This window comes from Chenopodium quinoa, unplaced genomic scaffold, assembly GCF_001683475.1.
Source record: "Chenopodium quinoa cultivar QQ74 unplaced genomic scaffold, ASM168347v1, whole genome shotgun sequence".
In the NCBI taxonomy this organism is placed as follows: Eukaryota; Viridiplantae; Streptophyta; class Magnoliopsida; order Caryophyllales; family Amaranthaceae; genus Chenopodium; species Chenopodium quinoa.
The window spans coordinates 2,372,947-2,396,713 of record NW_018744093.1 but is presented as its reverse complement, the minus strand read 5'-3'; the positions used below and the strand labels follow the sequence as shown (position 1 = coordinate 2,396,713).

Sequence of the window (23,767 nt, the reverse complement as noted above, 5' to 3'; positions counted from 1 at the left end):
CCAAATTACTAATAATTTTACTAACCATTTAAATTACGAAGTGATTATGAAGTAAAGTAAGAGTTTAGATTTTGGATAAATAGATTTAAGTAGGGAAAAAAACGAAAAAATTTGCTTATCGGATCAGATCGGGTAACCTTTAATTTTAAAATGATACCCAATAACCGTACACGATAACAAATTATCGAATCGGGCACCCGAACCGTTATGGTTATCGGAATGGGTACCCTAATTTTCGGTTCAGTTATGGTTTGGGTTTTTGGCTTTTCAAATAATTTTACTCAGCCCTAGAGGTGACTATTGTAATACTAAAAAAAAAACGAGTAATAAAAATCCTTTTGAGCTATACTAATTGTTAATGTTGAATGAATGTGAAATGATCAAAAGCCTAGACGTAACCGTGTTTAAATAGACTAAAACGGTCCAATTTTTGGCAAAATTCGCTCAAAGGAAAGTTCACCCGCAGGTGCCGCGTGCAACTCAAGAAGTTACGCTCGACATCTGCGCGCAACTGATTCACCTGCACGCGACGTCCGCACGCAACCTACAGAGTTGCGCGCTCTTAGTCTGTTGCAGAAAAATTTTGGTTGTTTCCGTGTTTCACTTAATGAATAATGGAAATTTTATTACGGTTTTATGATTAACTCACACGCTTGCCTTTTTTTATTCTCCTTTTATTTTCCTTTTTTCTTTTCCTTTTCTTATTCCTTTTTCTTGTTTTATTCTACTTTTTTCCTTCCCTTTCCTTTTTTCGTTCTTTTTTCGAGGGGGGAAGGTAAGTCGGGAACCCTTTCCCTCAGAAATTTTTGCAATTTTTTGCGCAAATATTTTTATGGAAAATGAAAATATGATAAAATACAAATGGCGATATATACAAAATACGTCGTATGTACAAATATCGTATATATCAAAATAAAAAATATATACATTTTCCATAAATCAAAATAAAAAAGTGGAATCAGGGTGCTTGGTGACTTCCGGAAGGTTGCTGCACATCCTGAAAAATCCGAATCAAAGATTAATATACATTCATTCATGTAATAACTTTGATAAAAAAAAACAAAAAAAAAAGAAAGATAGAAAAATTACCGCGACCATCCGATGATCACGACATGACAAAGCCACGAGTTCCCTCCGATAAGTAGCTTGGAAAGCTCGAAGAGTCCTCACCATGCCATTCACGGTCTCCAGCGGAACCTTTTCCAAAAATGGAAAGTTACAAAAACGTATATGATAGATAAAAATTTATGTACATATGTGAAATAAACTCAACCGTCTCTGGGACCACTAGTAGAAAAATATAAATGGGCACCGTCAAATGCGCACCGGTTTTTAAAAATACCACATAATATAGCTCCCCCAAGCTAGACTTGGAAAAAGTAACCAAATTGGGGCTAAGGGGTAATTTTGTGAGGTTTACGAAAAATATAGATAAGCTACAACATGGGTGAGCTACAAGGGAACAGATGTTCTAAATTCGTCTGGTGGTCACCTAATGAACATGGCCTTCGTCAATTTCAACGTGCACGTGCAATGCATTATGACACACTACTAAAAGTTTAGAATCAAAACTAAGATCAATGTCACACTAGGAACTAAACACACATGAATGAATAAATAAGGCTCAAGCCTCACGGTTAACACAGTCAAGCTCCTAAATCATACATGGTTAACAACATTGACTCCTACTAGGGATCAAACAATTCGAGGTCAAATCATGATCTTTTAGTCCGCAATGCAAGTCTTTCAATCGAAATTAAATCAAAAACCTTTTTGGCATTAAAGATAGGGGCACAGGGAAGTAGTTCATTGGAACATATTTTTGGATTTTTTTTTTAAAGCAATAAAAACAATTAAAAAAACCTAGTCTAATCACACCAAAATAAAAAGAGAGAGTGAAATATATACCTTGTGTACACAAGAACTTCCCCCCAAGCTAAATCAGACAATGTCCTCATTGTATTAAAGGGAAGCTAGTAGTCAAGGTGACTACGCCTCATCATCATCACCCAAAATAATGTCACCAAAGCCTCGAGGATTGCAATGCATCTCTTTGGAACAAATTTGAGCAAGAATGAAACAAAGTGTTAGTGGGAAAAAAAGATAAAAATTGAGTCATGTGAACTATTCTGATCATAACTTTTGATATATAAAATATAATGCAGTGATTCTAATTGCATTGGAAATTAGACTTGAAGAGCTTTCCGACGATAGGTCACACACAAACATACGTTAAGTAACGCAAAAGTTATGGCCTGTCGAACTTGAGCAGTTTTGCTGAACCGTACGCGCGCCCGGTTTGACCGGGCATGGGCTGCCCGATCGGGCGCGAGAAGCATGAAAGAAAGAAGAATTAGAGCTAAATCTCAACCCTCACCGCCCAGTCAGACCGGGCATGGGCTGCCTGATTGGGCGCGAAGGGGAGTGAAAGTTTCAGCGAATTCAATTCTTCTTTAGCTCAAAATCTGCACAAAAACAAACTCCCACAAGTATAAGTTACACTCTCCTTACCTCTCTAAGAGCCAAAGAAAAACAGAAACACACAAAAATTAGAAAAGAATAAAATAAAAATAATAAAATACGGGTTACCTCCCGCAAAGCGCTACTTTATCAAGGTCTTAAGCTTGACCTTCCTTATTAGCTCAGCCTGGGTCACCACACAAAGAAGAAACTCCGCGATGTTGCCCATAAAAATATCCGCCTCCAAATGACTCCTTCATTCTATATTTGACATGCTTTGTATCCGAACTTACCTTCATGTGGCTAAACACATCAATTGGTGGAATATTGTCCTCGTTTCTCAAAAGATTTCGATCAAATACACACTTATCAACCAAAGGGTTAGTAGTATCAATTCTTAAACAAGTACCACCATCAAATATAAAATTGTGTTCATTAAAGAGCTTAAACATTACTTGTTTATCCAGGGCCCTAATGGTCACTTGTTTGTTAGGAACATCTATTAGAGCTTGACTTGTGGCAAGGAATGGACGACCAAATATAATCGGGATCTTATGGTCTTCTTTCATATCCATAACAACAAAATCAACAGGAAAAACAAGTTCACCAACCTTAACTAATACATCCTCAACCACACCCATAGCAGTCCTATCAGTCATTTGAAGAGAAATAGGGGAAGGTTTAAGTTTTTGCAGACCTAATTTTTCATATAATGAATAAGGCATTAAATTTACACTAGCACCTAAATCACACAAGACCCTGTCAAAAAATATTTCGTTTATCATATAGGGAATAGTAAAACTACCAGGATCATGCAGCTTAGGTGGTAAGCTATCACGTAAAAGAGTAGAGCGCTTCTCATTTACTACTTTCTTATCATCATGTTGATCTTTAATATTCTTCACAAAATTTGCAAATTGAGGCATTTGAAATAAAAGATCGAAAAAAGGAATAGAAGCATATACCTTCTTGAGAGTCTCGCAGTATTTCCCAAAATGTTTATCGAGCACGGCTTTTGACAACCTTTGCGGGAAGGGCATAGGATCCTCATAGGCCGGTGGAGCAACATATTTGGGGATTTTTACATCCTCACACTTTTTATCTTTTCTTGACTCCACACTGCTCACTTTCTCATCTATTTTCCTCGAAAATGATTCATCTCTTCTCAAGAAAACTACATTGCATTGTTCTTTTTGGACTTTTGCTTGATCATGAAGAGTTGATAAATGACTCACTTGTTGTGAAAGTTGAGAAAGGTGAGTTTCTATCCTCTTGTTTTGAGCAATAAGCAATTGATTCAAGCTTTCAAAGTGTTCATTTTGCTTTTCTTGTAGCTCGAATTTCTTTGTCATAAGCTCTTGCTGTCGAAGTAGGGAGGTAGTGAAAGTCTCCATGATGGAATCAAGATTGTATTTTGAAGTTTGCGGTGGTAATTGTTGATTCATGGGTTGGTGATTAAAATATGCCCTTGCTTGAAAACTAGGTGGTGGTGGCGGAGAATACAATTGAACTTGAGTGTTCGTATAGGAGGAGTCCTGATGATTTCTCCAGCCTTCATTGTATGTGTTTGAATGAGCATCATACGGCCTTTTAGGTTCCGTAGTATAGAAGGCATTTGCTTGCTCGATTGACATTTCATTAGAGGGCGGTTGACATTGTGGAGTAATATGGCCTTGAATACCACATAATTGACAAGTTTTGAATGAGGTGGAAGAGGATCCAACTTGGATTTTATCAAACTTGCTTGTTAATGCTTGTACAGAACTTGTCAAGAGAGTTAAAGCATCAACATCAAATTTTCCTCTAGTCTTCACGGTATTTCTGTCCCCTGGGTGATAATTATCATTGGCTGCCATCTTCTCAATTAGCTCCTTGGCTTTAGTTGGGTTCTTAGCCATGAGAGAACCCCCGGATGCAGCATCAATGTATATGCGGAACTCGTGGGTCAGACCATTGTAGAATGTTTGGATCAACAGCCACTCTGGGATACCGGTGATGAGGGAATTGTCTCTGTAAACGCTTGAATCTTCTCCATGCCTCACATAAAGACTCATCATCAGATTGACAAAAGGTAGCTAGCTCGCTCCTTAACCTAGCAGTCTTTTCCTGTCCTAAAAACTTTACTAGAAAAGCTTTCACTGGCTTTTCCCGTGTATCAAACGAGCCAGTGCCTTCATCTCTCAACCATTCCTTCGCCCTATCCCGTAATGAGAAAGGGAAAAGGCGAAGTCTGATAGCATCATCTGTAACACCATTTATTTTCATAGTATCTCATTTCTCCAAGAAACAATCAATATGACTTACCGGGCAATCATGTGGTGTGCCTGCAAAAGAGTCATTGGAGATGAATAGAATGAATTGTGGTTTCAATTCAAAGTGTTGAGCAGTGACAGGTGGCCTTACAATGCTAGAGAGGAGTCCGGTTGTCGTATCAGGAATACCGTACTCCAAAAGAGATTTCGTTCTTTGGTCTACCATGTTTCTATTATGTCGATTTCTTGTTCTCCTTCTCCTTATAGTTGCCTCAATTTCAGAGTCAAATAGTTCAAGATCGTCTGACCCTGAACGTCGTGTTTGCATGAAACAAGAAAACTAGAGAGAGAATATCAAAAACACAAGAGAAAATAGCCGAAGCAACGAATAAAGATTAGCAAAAATGAATCACAAATAATCAAATGAAACTGTTAGTCCCCGGAAACGGCGCCAAAATTTGATAGGCGTTTCTCGTACCTAACAAAATAACCTAACTGGACCATTACTATGTAGACGGGCAAGTAAGGATCGAATCCCAAGAGACTAAGGTTCACCTAAATTATCTAGACTCAAATAATCACTAAGCAAGAATCAAATTAATGGTGGAATAAGCTAAGAACTAATGTATGAAAAACTAGAATTAATCAAAAGAATATAATGAATCAATATATTAAACATCCAAGATCAAGTATCACCACAATTACGATAGTTGCAATTATCTATCTACCCCTAGCATACAAATCCAATGAACATGGGGAAAAGTAAACCCTAATCAATACCAAGGACCTCTCTCGAGTATCAATGGCTTCTCTAACCACAATCAAACCTATTCTCATGGATCATGCAAATTAGAGACATTAAACACTTTACTTCACTTCCCAATTATCAATTCAACTACTCTCGTGATGAATTTCAAACCCTAAATTGATCTACTCAAATCCGTTAAAACCCAACTCTCGTTGTGATTAGAACTATGGAATAATAACAATACTAATTATCTCTCATCTAGTATGGGCATAATCACAATCAACTTAGCATAAATAATTGCAATAGTTATTAGAGAAATTAAAGAATCAATTCATGCATCAATCATAATTGGGCTACCCTAGATCTTGGAATATAAAACTACTCACACATATTAAAATAAGCAATAACAAAAATAATTAAAGAAAACATAATTAAAAACAATAATAATTGAAAGACAAAGGAATAGAGATGAATATCAATGATGCTTCAATTGAAAAAACTCAAATTGTTGATCAACAATAATCAAATCTAATGAAGTAATTAAATTGCTTGAAAGAAATAAACTAGGGTTCTAGAGAGAGAAATAAAACTTAAGGAATTAATTATCTGTTTTCTAATGAGGATTACAAGGGGTATCTATACCCTTAATGAAATAAAATCCCGAAAATAGGAAAATCAACTTGCGCATAACCCGGCCCGGTCAGACCGGGCGAGCACCGCCTGATCGGGCAGGTGGTACCTCATTGCGCTGCATCTTCTTCGTAGCTTTCTCCTCGTCGCCCGATCCAACCGGGCAAAGGCTGCCCGATCGGGCGCGAGGCTCAATCTTTGCTGCTGCCTTGTCTTAGTCCTTCGTAGGATGTAGCTCATAGCAGCCCTTCTGTGCCCGGTGCAACCGGGCAAGCATGGCCCAACCGGGCAAGCATGGCCCAACCGGGCACAGTAGAAACAGGGTGTTTGCTTGCATTGCTTCTCAGGCTTAGCTCGTGTTTAGCTCGGTTCTTCATCCTTATTCACTAACATCTCCATAAACGTTCAAAACGTGTCCGAATCATCCAAGAAGCTCCAAATTCCTGTAAAACTTACGAAAACACATCAAACACACTAGAGAAGAGATTGTTAGCGAAAAATGGCTCTAAAGAGCCTAAAACCATGCAAGAATGTGATGTAAAATCGGGATAAATCTATATATAAAACGTGTACATCACTTGGAACATGGGGTTATTGTTCATAGCTAAGTTAAGTGTAAGTTTCTTTGCATGTTTTTTTTATTGGCCTTGTTAGTTCAGATTAATAATCATCATGAAGAAGCAAAGATAAAATACAACAAAACCAATGCCAAAGCATTCAAATATGGGGTTGAGTGAATAAACCAAGAATCTATTCTTGTGGTTGTCCACGAAGATCCTCTTCCTCCATTCACATTATATCAAGGGCTACATGCTCTTGCAAACCAATTTCCTTCACACTATCTTTACCTTTTCCATTCAAATTATTTGGTCTTGCTTTAATTCAAGTAGTTATGCATATGTAAATTACTTATTTTCTGACGGATTTTTAATTCCGTAAGAAAATTCCGACGGATTTCCGATGGAATATTTGAATTCGTCGGAAATTTCCAATGGAATTAAATTCCGTCGAAAATTTTGGTTTTTCAGACGGATTTTTGTGCCCGTCAGAACGTTTTCATCAGAAATCGACTGTTTTCTAGTAGTGTTCTAAGAATACAATTGATTATTCATGTTGTGTGCTTGAATGAATTGGTTGATTGCTTGGATGCCTCTAAAGGGTGATGCCATTCTCCTCTAGTTGGCTGGCATGACTGCTTAATACTTTTGTTATATATTTTTGGCTTGCATTTTTTAATTTGTGTTGGGGTGAGGTTGAGTTATATTTGGCTGCTGCAGCCCTACCTTGCCAAGGCTGTTGTTGCAGGTGGCCTGGCAAGGCTGCAGCTGCTGATGCCCTGCCGAGTTTAGGTTAAAGGAATCAATATCTTGGTTTCTGAGCTCTCTGACTTGGTAGGAGAGAGGAGGGCTTGCGAGGACTAGTTCCACACTTTCACCCTTATTAAATGCGAGCCAATCCATTGATAATTTCAATTGGATACATGTTCATGTTTTTTTAAAGATGGTTAACTTATTTTAATTTGTCTGCTCTAATTTCAAATAGTTCGTTATTTTTTTTTAGATTGCAGATACTTATGTGAAGGCTAGAACATGTAATTCTGAGTGTGTATAACTCGTGAGACGTCAAATAAGGTATCAAACTAAACCTGTTATTACTTACCATGCTCTGTTTTTTACTCCGCTTTTTTTATCCTACATTATTTATCTCTCCTGTCTTTGCACAAACGAATGCTCCTGTTGACTTCTTTATGGTTAGGCATTCTAGCTTATACTCTATACTATGTATTTTTTTCTAACATTTCCCTTTATGGCTCTCTATACACACACACAAAATAAAATAAAAAAGGAACATATTCTTACATTCTGGTTGTTTAGAAAGGTTTGTTTGCAGTTTTCCATGTTATGTCTTTGAAAACTGTGGTTGGCATGTATTGTTATGTCATTTTTCACTTCTGCATGAATAGAAATTTTCATTTCTTGAGCAGTGTTGTGATTTTTGATGGTGGTCATGTACTGTATTGCTACGGATACAAGCGCCTTAATCACGGCTGGACCTTATGGCCTGATCTCTTCTTCATTCGTACCATTCTTTGATATTCCTGTGTCAACACGATTTCGATTGTTTGGTTTTCACTTCTCTGACAAATCTTTCATATATCTGGCTGGTCTTCAGGTAATGCATTATTATCTGGTTTTCTTCAACCCTTATACTTTGTATGATATGTGGCTCTTTGCTGGTGTCATTTTTCCATCTAAACCTTTGACTTCATTGATTCCCCATTTCTCCCATGTCATTCCATCCTTGTCCTTACTGCAGTGTTTATTTTGTAGTTGCTTCTATGATCTTGGAAAAAATCGATTTTGCCAGGAATATGTGGCACCATTGCTGGTTCCTTATACAGAATGAACATTTTACATCCCCTCGAAATAAAAAGGTTGTTGTAATTTTTGTTGTCCTTTTTATTTTTATTTTTTTTTTTGATAAAAAGTGTAAATATTTCCTAGTTATTAATGAAAATAAATAAGTTTTCATATATATATTGTTTGCTGACCATTTTAAGAGGAAAAAGGCAAAAAGTGTTTTTTTTTTCTTCAGTTACTTTGGGCACCAGTTAACCGGTCCCAAATGTAAGGAAAAGTAAATTTTTTTTTTTTTATTTTCACTTATTCGCATCGGTTAACCGGTGCTAATAACCCTTATGCACACCAGTTAACCGGTGCTCTTAAGGATTATTCCCACTGGTTTTGAACCGCTGCAAATAAATTCAGTTTTTGGCATCCCTCGAATGACCAACGATTCAAAACCAGTGCGCAAAGCCGGTTTTGAACCGGTGCTCATTTGCATTATTCTACTAGTGGACAAATGGTATGTCCTCATTGTCTGCTGCCGGAAGAGTCTCGTGGATCACTGATCCAAAAGCGTCGGTGTACGAGATCTCTGCCACAAGAGCCACCCAACAACCCAGCTCGATCTCTACAAAGAATAAAAACAAACAAAGGGTTAATATCCAAACTTCGAATAATATAATAAAATCTAGAGAAAGAAAGACTAACCGGAGCAAAAGCTGGAAAAGGATTATCAGAGCGGAGGTTCGATTAAGCAAGAAAAGGAAAAAGATCGAGCTCAAAACTTATTTCTATACTTGTTTTTCAACATAAAGATCAAATCTTTTCTACCATTTCTTCCTGTTTCTTACCCTCCTCTTTCCTTAAAGGTTGAATCTTTAAACTAGAAATGTCAAAGATATCTCTGGCTGATATGCAAAATCCCTTGTACCTCCATCCAGGAGATGGACATCATTTGGTGCCAATTTGGAAACTGACTGGTGAAAGCAACTATAGAGAATGGAGAAGTTTGATGGAGATCAATTTGGCCTCTAAGAGGAAACTAGGATTTGTAATAGGGCTGGTGAAGAAAGATTAATCTAATCACACGAAGGCTGATTAATGGGATACATGTAATAGCATGGCTAACCAACAACATTAATGATTCTATTGATCAGTGATGTTCATGAGCACAGCTGCTGAGATCTGGAAACAAGTTAAGATCAAATTTTTGTAGACAAATGGTGCAAGGAAATACATGCTGAACAAAGAAGTGTATGAGATTCAGCAAAATAGTGAGTCTATCAGTGACTACTACACCAGAATCGGGTCTTTATGGGGTGAGATTGATGGAATATATGTGTTTCCTCCTATTACCAATATGACATCTAAGATCAGTGCATTTATAAATGCGCTGAATGTGTAATTGGAGAAACAACAACTCTTTCAATTTTTTAATGGCCTACAAAGCTCAAATACTGCTTAGAAAATTCATATTCTAATGCAAAGCCCTCTGCCGAGTGTGAAGATTGCTTATGCGACTCTTCAATAGGAAGAGTAACAGAGAAAAAATCTGAATGAAATCAAGGGAAAGGGGAAGTTTAGACACCCCGATTGTGTCTCCTCAAAAACCATACCCGGTGAAGAGTACCTTTCACGTCTTTGATTAACGAGTTTGGCAAAGAGTTGAACAGTATTGGGAAGTTCCCTTAAGCCTTGATCATACTCCTAACCTTACCTAAAATGTTTTAATCCAAAATCATTCATTTCGAGTCTTTAAACTCAAAATCATTCATTTCGTGTCTTTAAACTCAAAATCATTCATTTCGTGTCCTTAAAATCATTCATTTCGTGTCCAAATCATAAAAACCTCCAAACCTGATTATTTTGGTCCATGTTCCTGGTACAATTGTTGTTTAGTTAGATAGTGCTTGAAAAGAGCTTTCCAACGATATATTATAAGACCAAATCCGACTTAAAACAAATAAGTTATGGCCAAAATACTAAACCAAACCAAAACCGGACCCAGGTCTACCTTACCTACGACCCAATGATCATGTGAGGGTCCAAATATCTTATTTCCTAATCCTTAACCCATTAGGATTCCTTAGGAACTTCTAGAAATCTCTAGAAGGTCCTAATCTATCCTTTCCAAAAAAATAAAGATAATAAAGAATTCGAAGCCAAATAAAACTTCTCATATGATAATCCTCATCCTATTCGAATTCAAACACATTCGAATATATTTCACGATCATAATTCCATTAGAAATCAAATTCCATAAAAATTATATCATCCTTTAAAACCAGCGCAGAACGCCAGGATCAACGCACCACGATGGTCTCAACGCACAGAGATGGTCCCAACGGAACCCGATGGTCCAAACGCACCGCGATAGTCCCAATGCCCCGCGATGGTCCTAATGCGGTGCGTCAGAGTTAGCGCAGCACCTCAAGAGCAGTTCTACTTCGTTCCAAATTTTGATCTATTTCTGATCGTCCGACACTCTTTTATCCCTATAAATAGAGGACGTTTTCCCCGTTTTTAAATCAGCTAGAACCATCAATCATAAGCTATAACCACCTAGCTCCAATCCTCATCAATCCTTATCAATCATCCATGTTCTTAGCCTAAACACATCCTTGCTATACATCCAAATCAGTCACAATACCTCATTCACGAGATTCGAATACTCCAAGCTATCCTCGACGTTGTCTTCGACCTCTACATGAAAGGTTGATAATTCTGAGGGTTTGGTCCCAAATCTATATTTCCATTCATATTTGATTTATTTACTTGATTGATTTTAACTTTCATGAAATTTACTAACGTGTGTATTATTTTAATAACCAGAAGGTTAAGGCATCAAAGTGAGTAATTTAATCACCCTTATTATTATTCTTTGATTTTGAAGTAGAAATCATGTTTACAATATTATTTTAATTCCTAGTATCATATTTAGGATGTTGATTATGATTTCTAGTATCATATTTAGGATAATGCTTTGATTTCGTTATTAGTTACATGCTAGGAGTTATTAATCTGTTTATTATTATTCTGTGATTTTGAAGTAGAAATCATGTTTACAATATTATTTTAATTCCTAGTATCATGTTTAGGATGTTGATTATGATTTCTAGTATCATATTTAGGATAATGCTTTGATTTTGTTATTAGTTACATGCTAGGATTTATTATTAATCCGTTTAGTATCATGCCCATGATCTTACTAATGATGTTTTGATGATGTTTTTTTTTATGATGATTGTTGTATTAATCATATGTTGCTTAATTATTCATGATTTATTCTTATTGCTTGACCACGCCCCTTTTTGCAGGTTTAAAGGGAATTTGTTCTTGAAATTACGCCTAATAAAATAATTCATAATTTTATTTAGGCTTAATATGACTTTAATTCAAGTGATCATCAATAATAGATTTGATTGTGCATTAATAATCAACCAATGTAGATTAAACAGGTTTAAGATTAACTTGATGTATGTATGTTGATCAAAAACCACACATGAATATCATAATAATTGAGTAGAGGCCTATTTAGGGCGGGTTTAATCTCTTTTAGGTTGGATTTGTACCATCATCCTTAAACATCCAGCCATGGTTCCGGACCACTATGGAGTTAGCGATCTTTGTGTGCGTGAAAGGGGTGTAACCTTCATACTCGTGAACGGTTTACAAGTTCCTAAAACTTGTTATCTCTAGCTTCTTTTCCTTGGAATGCCGCCATGCCTAAAAGCATGAACCACAGTAGGGCTCAAAGATGAGTTGAAAAATTTCCTTACAACGTTTGGCAACTCCACTGGGAGAATTTCTAGATTGCTTCCTAAATTTATTTTGGCAATTGATTTAGAATGAGTAGATGAGACTTAAAAGATTCTAGATATTCATATGCGTAATTTTGATTAACATTGTGGCATAAGCATATAAAGGTTTGCATTGGAAAGACCATCCGTAATGCGTCAGAATAGAAGACAATCCACGTAGGAAAAGTTGGGAATATTTTTCACAACTAAAATCGAAAAGACGCTGCATACTACATTTAAGAGCTAATACAACGGCTTTTTCTGTTGTATTAGGTGTCAAAAAACCGTTGTATTAGACCTAATACAACGGCTAGCAACCGTCACATTTGCTAGAGTTGGATTAGATCTAATACAACGACAAAAGTGACCTAATCAAACGGATTGAGCAATCCGTTGGATTAGGTTCCCTCTTTTTTTGGGAATAATTGGACCTAATCCAACGGATTGCTCGCCCAATCCGTTGAATTAGGTCCTTTTTTTTTAATCCGTTGTATTAGCCCCTTTTTTTTTCCTTCTTCTTTTGATACCGTTGTATTAGACCCTTTTTTTTTAAACTGTTGTATTAGGAAATTATTTTAATTTCATTTTTGGAATATATAATTATATATTATACCTATATATTATATAAAATTAATTAGTTTAAATCTAAAAGGTATAATTTATAATAAATATAAATTATATTAGTATATTTATAATTAAAAATAAACGAAGTGCATATAATATATTCGTTGCATTACAAAATAAACAAAGTGTCGATACTAACTAATAATAAATGAAAGTTCACTAATTAATTAACAATCGTTTGAAATAAAATTAGTACTTGCAATAGATACATAAAATCAACATTAGTCCGTACTTCATTCATCCCGGGGTAGCTCATCGTCATCAATAATAATAATAATAATAATAATAATAATAATAATAATAATAATAATAATAATAATAATAATAATAATAATAATATATTAGGACAAGTAATGTATATAAATCAACATTAGGGACAAATAACAAATAATATAATGCATATAAGCCAAACAAAAGCTAAAACAAGTAATGCATAAGCCACAACAACACAACAATAACAACACCAATTGGGGAAATTAAATAACGCACAACAACACAAACACACAGCAACACACAACGCCAACAACACAACAACACAACACCACACAACGCAGCACACAGCAGCAGCAGGCAGCAGCAGGGCAGGCACATACTTTTATGTATATACTTTTATGCATAAACAATTAACACAGTCCAAGGAAGGCTGCAAAACAACACACAGCACCAACACCCCTTACACCCATAAAGAGCCCCAACAAGGAAAATTACATCAAGAAAAAGGCCTTAAACTAATCATGATTTCTCTTACTAGTCTTAATAGGCATAACTTGTGAGATTTTTTGTAAAAGATATCATTACACAAGGTCTTAATAAGCTTGTTAGGCTTCATCAAAGTCTTATCCTAAACCACTTTGTTCCTCTACCTCCAAATGCTATACAAAAGACTAGCATAGCAGCTCTGCAAAACTTATCAAGACCACAACAACCAACACAACACAACAACTTATCAAGACCACAACAGCCAACAACACAACACACAACTTATCAAGACCACAACAGCCAGCAACACAACACCACCATTTGTTGTTCCTGTTTAGAGAAGTTTAGAAAAGAAAGTTTAAAGCAGAGAAGTGCAGATTGTACCTGATTAAATGATTTTGAAGATTGTCCACTTTGGGCAGTATTAAGGAAATGCATATATTTGTGTTGAATGAAAATTTGTAATACTTAAGTGCTGATTCCATGGAATTATGCAACATTAAATGTACAAAATCATACTTAAAATGTTAAATTTCAGAAAAAGACTAATAGTGGACAACAATTTTCGGAAGCTAATGAAAGTACAACATACAAAATTTGGTAAGTCTCACCTGGCCATTTTTTAGCTTATTAAGTTCTTGCCTAGCCGCTTGTAAGTGCTGCAAGGAGAGCCAATGAATACAGGGTTACTCTCTGAACACTGCCAGTTTACTTCAAAACTAAGTTTAAGCTATAGAAAAGATTCCAAGAAATGGCATACGCTCTATAGTTAGTTAATTACCATTTCATTTGCCATCCAGTGATTGTAGCTATTAGTATACTTGTTAAGGCTATCCTGGGCTATCCGTCCTTTCTCTTCTCTATCATCATTCTACAAGATCAGGAAGGATAAAATGGCTCTTAATAACAGCCTGTTATAAAAATAAGTAATCTCTAGCTAAAAGTTCTTCAGTGAGGAATGAAAAGAGCGCTCACCTCTACTTTCTGTTTCCCCTTAGAGCATGTGTGTTTGAACTCGTCACCATTCCATGAACCATTATCTAGCCAAGATGCACGGCACAGCCTGAAAATTATATCAACACATTAAATGCATGATGGAGAAGAATATAGATAAAAGAAATCAAATTTGTAACAGAATTGTCATATATTTACTTGCAAAAGTGATATTCACACGATGAACATTGCATACTCTTATGAGTTCTAGACATTTCAAAGGAATAGCAGCAGCTTGGGCACCCTTTCATGTTTGTGATTGACTTACTGTAAAACAGTAGATAAGTTATCATCAGAAAGTCATCAAACTAAAGCAAATATTACAGGTACAATTACTACAATAACATCGAGATCATATACAGATGCAACAAAACACCTATAATAAGTACTATACGTAACATTACTATAAACAATCATATAGAATCAATCGTGTTCCAAGGAATAAGATAGGATTAGTAACATCAAGAATAATTGCAGTGTTCAGTTCATGTTTTCTCTAACTGAAACTGATTGTTACTGATTAAGAATGATTTTACTGATTAAAGCATTAAACAGATTGAAGCTGATTCACTAGTGTTATTTGTTTTATGGAATTACTAATCATCAAAACGCCGTAATACAGAATATTGTTTGAATTAGCTGAAGAAAAGAGGCCCTTAAATTCCAAGTCACAGGGATAATGCCATACCAGTTTTCACTCTGCACGACGCATTCCATAGTCCAGTTACAAAAAGTTGAACAGGCAATTGGCTGGTGAGCTTCCTTGGCACACTGTAAAAAGGAAAACTTTGTAACTAAAACAACCAAACTCTGCTCTTTAGAAATTACTAAGAATCAAGTCAATTGATAAGGGCATTTATTGATACACCTGTTTCTGTCTCTGTTAACCATATATTCCATGTATAAATCTTCTATAGTTTACTAGAAAACAGTTAAAAAAAAAAAAAACTAAACTAAAGTCTCACCTTCCAGCAGAAGGTATGGGTGCACTTACAAGTCACCTTGGGGTGGTTATTACCAGTAAGAAGAATCAAAGCATTCTTACATCCAGGACCGGGACACCAGTTAGCCTATACATGTTTCATTGAAGCGATAAGAAACACACAATCACACAAAAATTGTTTTTGCAAAAAAAAAAAACCATCAGACATAAGGGTCTCAGGATCTTTCTGACAGCAAAATAAATCAAGAAGTGAACCAAAGAGAATGCATGTTAAAGATTATATAGCAACATAGAAATCTCACGCACCTTTAAGTTATACTGGATATAAGATTTCAAAAATAAATGCGCATATTTCTCCTTGTCACATCAAAAGCCAGCATGTTAATCATATCTTGACCAACTGCAGCTCTGCAAGAAGTATCAGGACATCGTAACAGTAGGGGTGGCACAATTTCTTTGAGTAACGTCTCAATATAACCTACACGGAAAATAGAAACATAAGTTGATGAAATATGTTTAAGATCACTATAACTTAAATCACATGTTCATCCTCCCCAGATAAAAGTTAACATTACAGATGCAAGCTATTGATTTTTTGCCAATCCAGATAAGTCTCGTTTATGCCAAAAAAAAAATGAGAAACACCACTACTTTCACTCTTTTAGACTTAACGAAGAAAATCCAGATAAGTTCAAACTTCTAAGAACCCATTATCAACTCAATGGAAAAACATTACATAAACTTAAATTGTGAAAAAACAAGTAAAGACCTTCCCAATTCAGTTGAATAAATCAATTCTCACACTGAATCAAACACCCAATTTTCAGGCCCAATCAACAAAATCACAAAAAAGTTTCACCAATCAAACAAATAACCCCATTATCAAACCAAATCAAAAAAAAAAAAAAAAAAAAAAAAAAAAAAAAAACCATAAACCCATCTTGCGAATCAGCCAAACAAACAAATCAACACCTCCAAAACTTGTCAGCTCATAGAACTTGTCAGCTCGTAAACCATCAGCTGCCATAGCAATATCCATGTCTCAATATATCATCACACTTCAAGTAATACACATTAAATCTCATCATTTTTTCTAAACTCCTAAACACTAACTATCAAACAGCCATTTAGTTTAACAAAAGCTAAAATCAATAACTACATAAATATGTTAAGAGGAATATTTGAACCAACATTGCAAACAAAAAATTCAACTTATTCATGCCAAACAGATTAGCTACCAAGTAATATTGATTCTAACCACATTACTACAAACCCAAATCAACCTTTACAATGAAATGCTTTAGATTAGTCAAAACTAATAAGTATAATTAGCAACCCACTTGAAAACATTAAAATTAAAGCAAACCCAGATCATATTTCATGCTACTAATTAGTCAAAAACAGCAAATTTGATGAGAAAATCCACTTCAAAATTAAAAAACAATGCAAACCCAGATCATAATTTCTGACAAACGAAACAAAAATCAACAAAATAGATGAAAAAAAATTAAAGAGTAGAGTACCAACAATAAGAACAAGGCGTTTAGCAGGAGAAGAAAAGCAGAACCAAAGATTCGAGCAGCTAACTTCAACAGGTATGTCAAGTATTCCCAAATAAACCCCCCAAAATAAATTAGGGTTCATAAATCGGAAAACCACCCCAACAACCACCCTCAAGCAATAAATAAGCCACACGCAACATTCGAACAAATCAACAAATCTAAATCCAAAGATTCGAGCAATCAGCCACATGCAAGGTTGAAAACTAAAACTAAATACAAAACAAAATCAATAAATCCATAATTGGTAGACGAAAATTCAAGGTATACCTACCTTAGATAAAGATTCGAGCACAGCAGAATGAAACGGCGAGGAAGGAGAACGAAGCAGCGGCGGCGAGGGAGGAGAATGAAGGAAGACTGAGAAGTTTGGGAAATGGGGTTTCAATTTCATTTTTGGCTCTAATATTTCAGCATTTCCGTCGTTTTTTTTTTTTTTTTTTGACTCATCCGTTGTATTAGGTGTTATTCTTTTTTTCTTTTTTTAATTTTTTGGGGCTGATTCGTTGGATTAGCTCCAACTGAAAAATAAAAAAAACGGGAACACTATCCGTTGTGTTAGAAGAATAATCCATTGGATTAGCTCATCTAATACAATGATTAGTATAAATCGTTGTATTAACCCTGTTTTAGTGTAATACAATGGATTAGCCTAGTCTAATACAACGGTATGAAATTAGCCGTTGTAGTAGCTATTTTTGTACCGTTGCATTAGATCAAAAATGTAGTAGAAATCGGAAAAAAAAAATATCAAAAATTGAAACTACCGCAGAACGTTAGAACTATCGCAGGACGTCTGAAACCATCACCGGACGATAGTTGTATCATGTCGCGATAGAGCTATCGCCGGACGATGGTTCCTGCCTTCCAGCGATGGATTAGGCGATTTTGCACCGGCTTTCTATCTTCCTGTTTTGCCGATTCTAGTACTGTCTCGACGATTTTTCTCCCTGATTATGTTTTTCTGACTTTTCTAAACCCATATGTGTTTTACATATGGTTTTAGCCCTTCGGAATTCACGCTCCCTCCACCCTATTAAACGCTATGTGCAATAATGGGTGCATCCGAGTTTGTTGAATTCACCAAACCATGGAGTTGAGTTTAACTCCCGCGGTCCCGTCCATCGTGCCAAGGTAAGCCTTCCGCGCGATGCATCCGGACTCATAATCGTGGACCCTCTCACCATAATCCTTGACCTTAGAGAACTAGAGCCACGGTTAGGTGGCAAACTCATTGCATCATATTGTGACTACTTGACTACTTGTGCATATCTTACTTGTGCATACCTTGTTTGTGATTAAACTAACCCTTTGCTTGTAAATGAATTTGACTTGATGTCTTGACTTGCTTCTCGTACATATGACTTGTGTATACTAATCCAAAGGACATTGCTCAATTAATTTGGTTAATTAATATCAACTCACAACAAATGAATATGCTTAACCTAGAGGGCTAAAGGTTTAAACCTTCAAAAGAATCACTGAAAACATATTACAGTGATGACCCAATTATAGGCGCGTCCTTTTGGTCAGTGATGCAGGACGTTGGTGTCCAGCGCGCCACAATAGCCTTGTCACGCCACGTTAACGCCAACGCCACGCGATGGTTTAGCCGCTTTTTTCCGAGTCTTCGTGTCGAGTCCCACTGCTACGATTAACCTTTTTAATGTCCATGCATGCTTGGTCTTTTCTTGATCTTGTTTGATTTTAACCACGTGTCTAGTCACATGGTCATGACACGAGTCTTGTATATATCACTTACACCCACGAGTCTTTGCACACACTTTGTACATACTTTTTTCACACCATGACCATGTCTTAGGTCCATACATGAGTCATCCGTTCCGTCATTTGATATGAGGGTCCATTCTATCCCGGATTTTTCCATATTTTTCCATAAATACTCTTTTTCCCTTTACATCATTACATACCTTAAAATTTCCATCTTATAACACTTTCCACCTTCTCTCTTCTTACATTCTTTCCCCATACATATCATTCACCTCATACACTATGATCTTTCCCCATATATGCATGTTGAATCGAGTTCGAGTCATGTGATTGACAATGAGTATTTATGGTTTCCCTTTCCACAGCGTTTGGTCAAGGAAAGAAGGGCGCTTAATTTGAGAGAATACCTTTGTACAAGTACTCCTTTTCCAAAACACTCACTACTACATTTTTGACCTATTGCAACCCCCAAATCCGTTGCATTAGGCGTCAAATTCCGTGGCAATAGGCCTAATGCAACGGCCATGTACCGTGGCATTTGCTGGCGTTGCCGTAGGTCTATTGCAACGGTATACAACACCTAATACCACGACAGCTATAATCCGTTGCGATAGCTCTACACCTAATGCCACGGTATAAATTATCCGTTGCAATAGATTACTTACTACTAATTTTGATGAAATTAACACCTATTGCAACGGCTGAAGTTAATTAATACAAATTATATATGGAGTACGTATCTACTGCAACGGATTGATCATTTGATCTTTTTTTTTTTTTTAATTGTACAGTAATATAATATATGTATAAATAGTCAGTACAAATCTAAATATACTAAGAAACAAAATATCATTAAATTTATATAAAATAATTATAATGCTAAATACGTACATTATAAAATATTAGTTGCTTGTTTTTTGTATGACACCCTACTAATAATAAATAAAAGTTATATAATTAATTTAATCCTCCAAAATACAAATTTTCAACATATATATGAGCCGGAATTTCCAAATCTTCACAAAGTTGAGCTTGAATAAGAGACGCCAACATATATGCACCATTTGTTAAATGGCTAGCTAGTTACTATGCTTCAGCTCCATTTAGCTCCCCATGCACCTACACGTAAAATAGAATAAAGTAATAGAAATATAATAGAACTAAATTATAAATTACACTAGATCAAGGCCACAATCAACATGAGAAAAGTTCAAAACGCACGGAGAATTCAGCTATACAATAATACTCATGTTAGACCGCAGGCCACAACAGCAGCACCCTGAAGCCAATACAGGCAGCAGTCAACCCAAAACCAAACAAAAACACAACAGGCACAAAACAGGCTGCAAGCAAGTAGAACCCTGAACCAGAGCTGATGATCTGCCACTATCAGATCCAACACTAAAACCAAACTAAAAGCGGCAACCAACAGCAACCATAAGCCAAATAAGGAGGGCACACACCAAACACATCTAAAAAACAATAAACCAGGGCACCCAGCTATCCATACAACGAGTAAAAACAGCCCCCCTCCCTTTCACATCAATTTCCCCTATTTTACAGACTTTCAAGAATGCAATATCTTCAGAAGAACAGCAACTAAGTCTACTCTCCCTTTAACCATTTTTTACCAACAAAATTGGGTGTTTGGATCAAAATAAAGACAAATTTAGAGCACTAGATGTCCTATAGTTATCAAAAGCAACATAACAACCAACATAAACATCCCAACATTGCAGTAGCACAAAAGCTTAAAGAAGTCACATTTTGATATTGATCTGAGATTGTTTTTTATTGTTTATATATCTTGTCACTGTTTTCCAAGCTTCATTATGTACATTTGTCAATTTAAGCTTGCCAAAATCAATTAAACTTAAAGTTAGCCATGTATACAAAATCAAAGATCCTAATGCTCTTTTAATATATAGATAATAAAACAGGAGAATAAACCAAAAAAAAATAAAAAAATCCCTTAATCAGAATTGAGTAGGATAACTACTATACATGCAACAAAATTATACAAAACCAAGCAAAGTACTTCAAAGTGATAAATTGTCTTTGTCAAGCTTTATCTTCGTATTATAATACCACCTATCACTCAAATTAATTCACAAAATCATGCATAAATGAATAAAAATCGACATTAGACCGTGCGAATCAAATCAAAGCTATAAAATACTCCAAAAATAAATTTTAAGGCTCTAACATATTAAAACGTACACTAACAAATTTTTAGGCAAATGAGGGAATCACCTCCCTCACTTCCCCTCTTACTCAAAATGACTTCAGCAACCCTATGGGCATACCAAGCTTCAAGAGATGAATAATTGTAATTTTTTTTATATCTTATTTAGATAATGAGATACTCCTTGGTTAAATAAATAAAAAGATTAGGAGGAAAGAGATAAAAGGTTGACATCCAGATAATAAGGAAGAATTAGGTACTTATATCATTATAATCCCATAGAATTCGCAAGCTATAGGACAACGAGCTGATCAAATAGACTCAAAACTCGACAGTAAATCACGAAAAATACCAGAAACTGCAACTTTCATCAAAAAATTCTGATGAATATTAAAATTAACAAATAACAATCAAGACAACAAATTTATTATAAATTAGTTATACAATTAACAAAAACCACTGCATATAACAATCAAAATTTAAAAAAAAAAAGAACAGTATTCATTCAAATTTGCAGTGTTACCGGTGAATATATGTCAATGACAACATCTATATCTTATTAAATTTCTTTCAGGGTACTTACAAATGAATAAGCAAGTGTCATATTTTCATGGAGTAGTTGAGGTGGAATTGAGCCAGAGAGTTGATATCTTCCAAAGTGACTGGCAAAGTGGCAATCAATAGACAAACAACAAGAAATTGAAAATTAAAAGATTGAAAGAGGGCAATACAATAATGGTGAAATTCGATAAAGAATTCAAGAAATTTTCAAATCAAAAAATAAATGTGTCAGACATACAAGTGCTTACAACTATGCAGCATTTCAAGACTTGGTTTAGTCCCATTTGAGACAGGTAATGTTCCAGTAAGCTTGTTTTCAGCTAGATCCAGCCAATACAAACATGAATGTGGAGTTTTACTCTAACCAAGCATCTAATTGATCCTGGAAGGGATTCATCATTACCCAGAATTTTCCCAGCCAGAGCAAGCATTGGATTAACGACATTATTCTCACATAAGTTCAGAGGTACCTCATTGATATGAACCCAAAAAAAAAAAAAAAAAAAAAAAAAATTAATTATCGATGATTGGCATTATTGACTATGATGTATTGTTACCGTGAGATTAGATAATGGGAGTTACACAATAACAATAATGATTTTTGAAATGGATTGAATTAGGGTATCCTATAAACAAACATTACGAATATATTACATTAGAAATTTCCCTCGTTTTTGGAAGGGCTTCCTAATGATTAATTTTTCTTACCTTTTCACAAAAAAAAAAAAAAAAAAAAAGAAAAAGATAAAATATATTACTATCCATATTTCATTTTTTTTTAAAAAAGGTACCTAGCTTATTGTTTCATAATGCATTTCAGCCCCAGCAAAAGTAAAGAAAATGAGCATATATCCCACAAAGTAAGAAGTAATGACCAAGGACGACATTAATTCTTTTTATATATATAGAATATCAAGTTTCGTTGAATGTTTCTACTTTCTAAGGTATATATCATTTGCAGTTCAACTTTGTGCAGCCATAGATATTCCAAGACCAAGGCAGCTGCAACGGTCAAAAGAGATTCATCAACCTCCAAACACTAAATAATTGAGTACATACGTTGTCTATATACACCAGACTACCCGAGTTTACGTAAACTAAGTACATTCGAACCATATTATAAACCCGGATGTATAATAGAAAGGCTATAGCGTATATACTTGGTACTCCGTATTATATATAATGACAAATATTTGCATAAGATGAACATCTATTATCCAAGAACCATATGTGATTAAATAAACATAGTTACTAAAACTGTCATCAAATATGCCAATACTCAGTAGCCCACTACAAGTTTGGGTACGGTACACAATTCGGTACCAAAGTATTGTTAATCAAGCCAAAATGCAATAGAAATAGCGATTATACCTGACTCCAAAACATAACGCACTTGTCTCATACGAAATTTCTATCAAGACCCCAATCCCATTGCACCCCATTCCCCAAACACATAATTCAGCTTTTCCAAATTGTAATATACTAATAAGCAGTAACCATGCTCATTTCCAAAGCATTAATATACTATTTTGCTCTATCTCACCCAAATGAAACACAATGCCCTTAACCAATTCCAACATGAATCGTCTATAAGCACCAGTTACTAGACATTATAACACCAACTATAGTAATCTACTGTCATTACCTATACCATAACATTTGCATTACCATAACCAACAAAACAGCCAAAGCACACTTATTTGCAAGTTAAAAATCTTACAATTTTCCAATAAGCAAACCAAATACTAACAATATGATCAAAAATTTATAACAAAAACTACTAAAAATCAGAAATTAAAGATAATAGAAGGAACAAGCACAGAAAGACGAGAAACCCAAACGAAAGAAATTTAACCTGACAGTTCTCGAGGAATTAAATTGTTTTACAAACGAAAGATATAGAGGTAGAAATGCAATAGAAATAGCGATTATACCTGACTCCATTATTGAGCTACCAAGCGACCAAGAACACCAGGTCCAACAATTAGCAAATCAAAACCCTAGAAATCGAAAAAAATAAAAAATTTTAACTAGTAATTATGCAAAGGAACCCTAAATTTGAAATTTAAAGAGGAAAGTTTGAAGAAGCTCATACCATGAACACCAATCAAAACCCTAAAAATCGAACCGCATCGTCGTTATCACTCGCGACCACCATCACCACCGTGACCATCAGTGAATGAGGAGGATGAAGAAAGAGAGAGAATTTAATTTTGTGAGCGACGGTGGTTGTGGAT

General features: G+C 35.3%; 2 protein-coding genes and 1 long non-coding RNA gene across 7 annotated transcripts; all 3 read right to left on the bottom strand.

Moving 5' to 3' along the window:
• Positions 1 to 958: 958 nt before the first annotated feature.
• On the bottom strand, positions 959 to 4,514 carry LOC110692209. Its single transcript, XM_021869209.1, has 3 exons — positions 2,754 to 4,514; positions 1,090 to 1,197; positions 959 to 997 (listed from the first exon to the last, which is right to left on the bottom strand). Exons 1-3 carry the CDS (start codon positions 4,512 to 4,514, stop codon positions 959 to 961), a joined length of 1,908 nt encoding a protein of 635 aa, XP_021724901.1.
• Positions 4,515 to 5,984: 1,470 nt separating this feature from the next.
• On the bottom strand, positions 5,985 to 17,500 carry LOC110692138 (probable E3 ubiquitin-protein ligase ARI7). 5 transcript variants are annotated; one of them, XM_021869139.1, is made up of 10 exons: positions 17,328 to 17,500; positions 15,801 to 15,972; positions 15,517 to 15,621; positions 15,240 to 15,322; positions 14,711 to 14,818; positions 14,534 to 14,621; positions 14,340 to 14,429; positions 14,170 to 14,217; positions 13,943 to 14,033; positions 8,977 to 9,063 (listed from the first exon to the last, which is right to left on the bottom strand). In XM_021869139.1, the coding sequence occupies exons 4-9, from the start codon at positions 15,266 to 15,268 to the stop codon at positions 13,983 to 13,985; spliced, it is 414 nt and encodes a 137-aa protein (XP_021724831.1). In that variant the 5' UTR covers positions 15,269 to 15,322; positions 15,517 to 15,621; positions 15,801 to 15,972; positions 17,328 to 17,500; the 3' UTR covers positions 8,977 to 9,063; positions 13,943 to 13,982. The 5 variants fall into 5 exon arrangements, with proteins under 5 accessions (XP_021724829.1, XP_021724827.1, XP_021724831.1 ...); XM_021869137.1 differs by lacking the exons at positions 8,977 to 9,063; positions 13,943 to 14,033 and adding an exon at positions 5,985 to 6,533; XM_021869135.1 differs by lacking the exon at positions 13,943 to 14,033 and having other exon boundaries at positions 8,670 to 9,063.
• Positions 17,501 to 19,641: 2,141 nt separating this feature from the next.
• On the bottom strand, positions 19,642 to 22,381 carry LOC110692137. The gene is made up of 2 exons (XR_002505396.1): positions 21,553 to 22,381; positions 19,642 to 19,903 (listed from the first exon to the last, which is right to left on the bottom strand). It is a non-coding gene; the product is annotated as an uncharacterized LOC110692137 (long non-coding RNA).
• Positions 22,382 to 23,767: the final 1,386 nt, after the last annotated feature.

What these genes read in the sequence shown, in the direction of transcription:
- LOC110692209 (XM_021869209.1), bottom strand. Translation starts at nt 4,514, where the DNA reads ATGAGTCTTTATGTGAGGCATGGAGAAGATTCAAGCGTTTACAGAGAC. An exon ending in ATGTGTTTAGCCACATGAAG is followed by an intron (nt 1,198 to 2,753) that starts GTAAGTTCGGAT and finishes TTTTTGGAAAAG; the next exon opens with GTTCCGCTGGAGACCGTGAA. An exon ending in GTGATCATCGGATGGTCGCG is followed by an intron (nt 998 to 1,089) that starts GTAATTTTTCTA and finishes CGGATTTTTCAG; the next exon opens with GATGTGCAGCAACCTTCCGG.
- LOC110692138 (XM_021869135.1), bottom strand. Translation starts at nt 15,268, where the DNA reads ATGGAATGCGTCGTGCAGAGTGAAAACTG. An exon ending in TGTGAATATCACTTTTGCAA is followed by an intron (nt 14,622 to 14,710) that starts GTAAATATATGA and finishes TATAATTTTCAG; the next exon opens with GCTGTGCCGTGCATCTTGGC. An exon ending in ACTGGATGGCAAATGAAATG is followed by an intron (nt 14,218 to 14,339) that starts GTAATTAACTAA and finishes CTCTCCTTGCAG; the next exon opens with CACTTACAAGCGGCTAGGCA.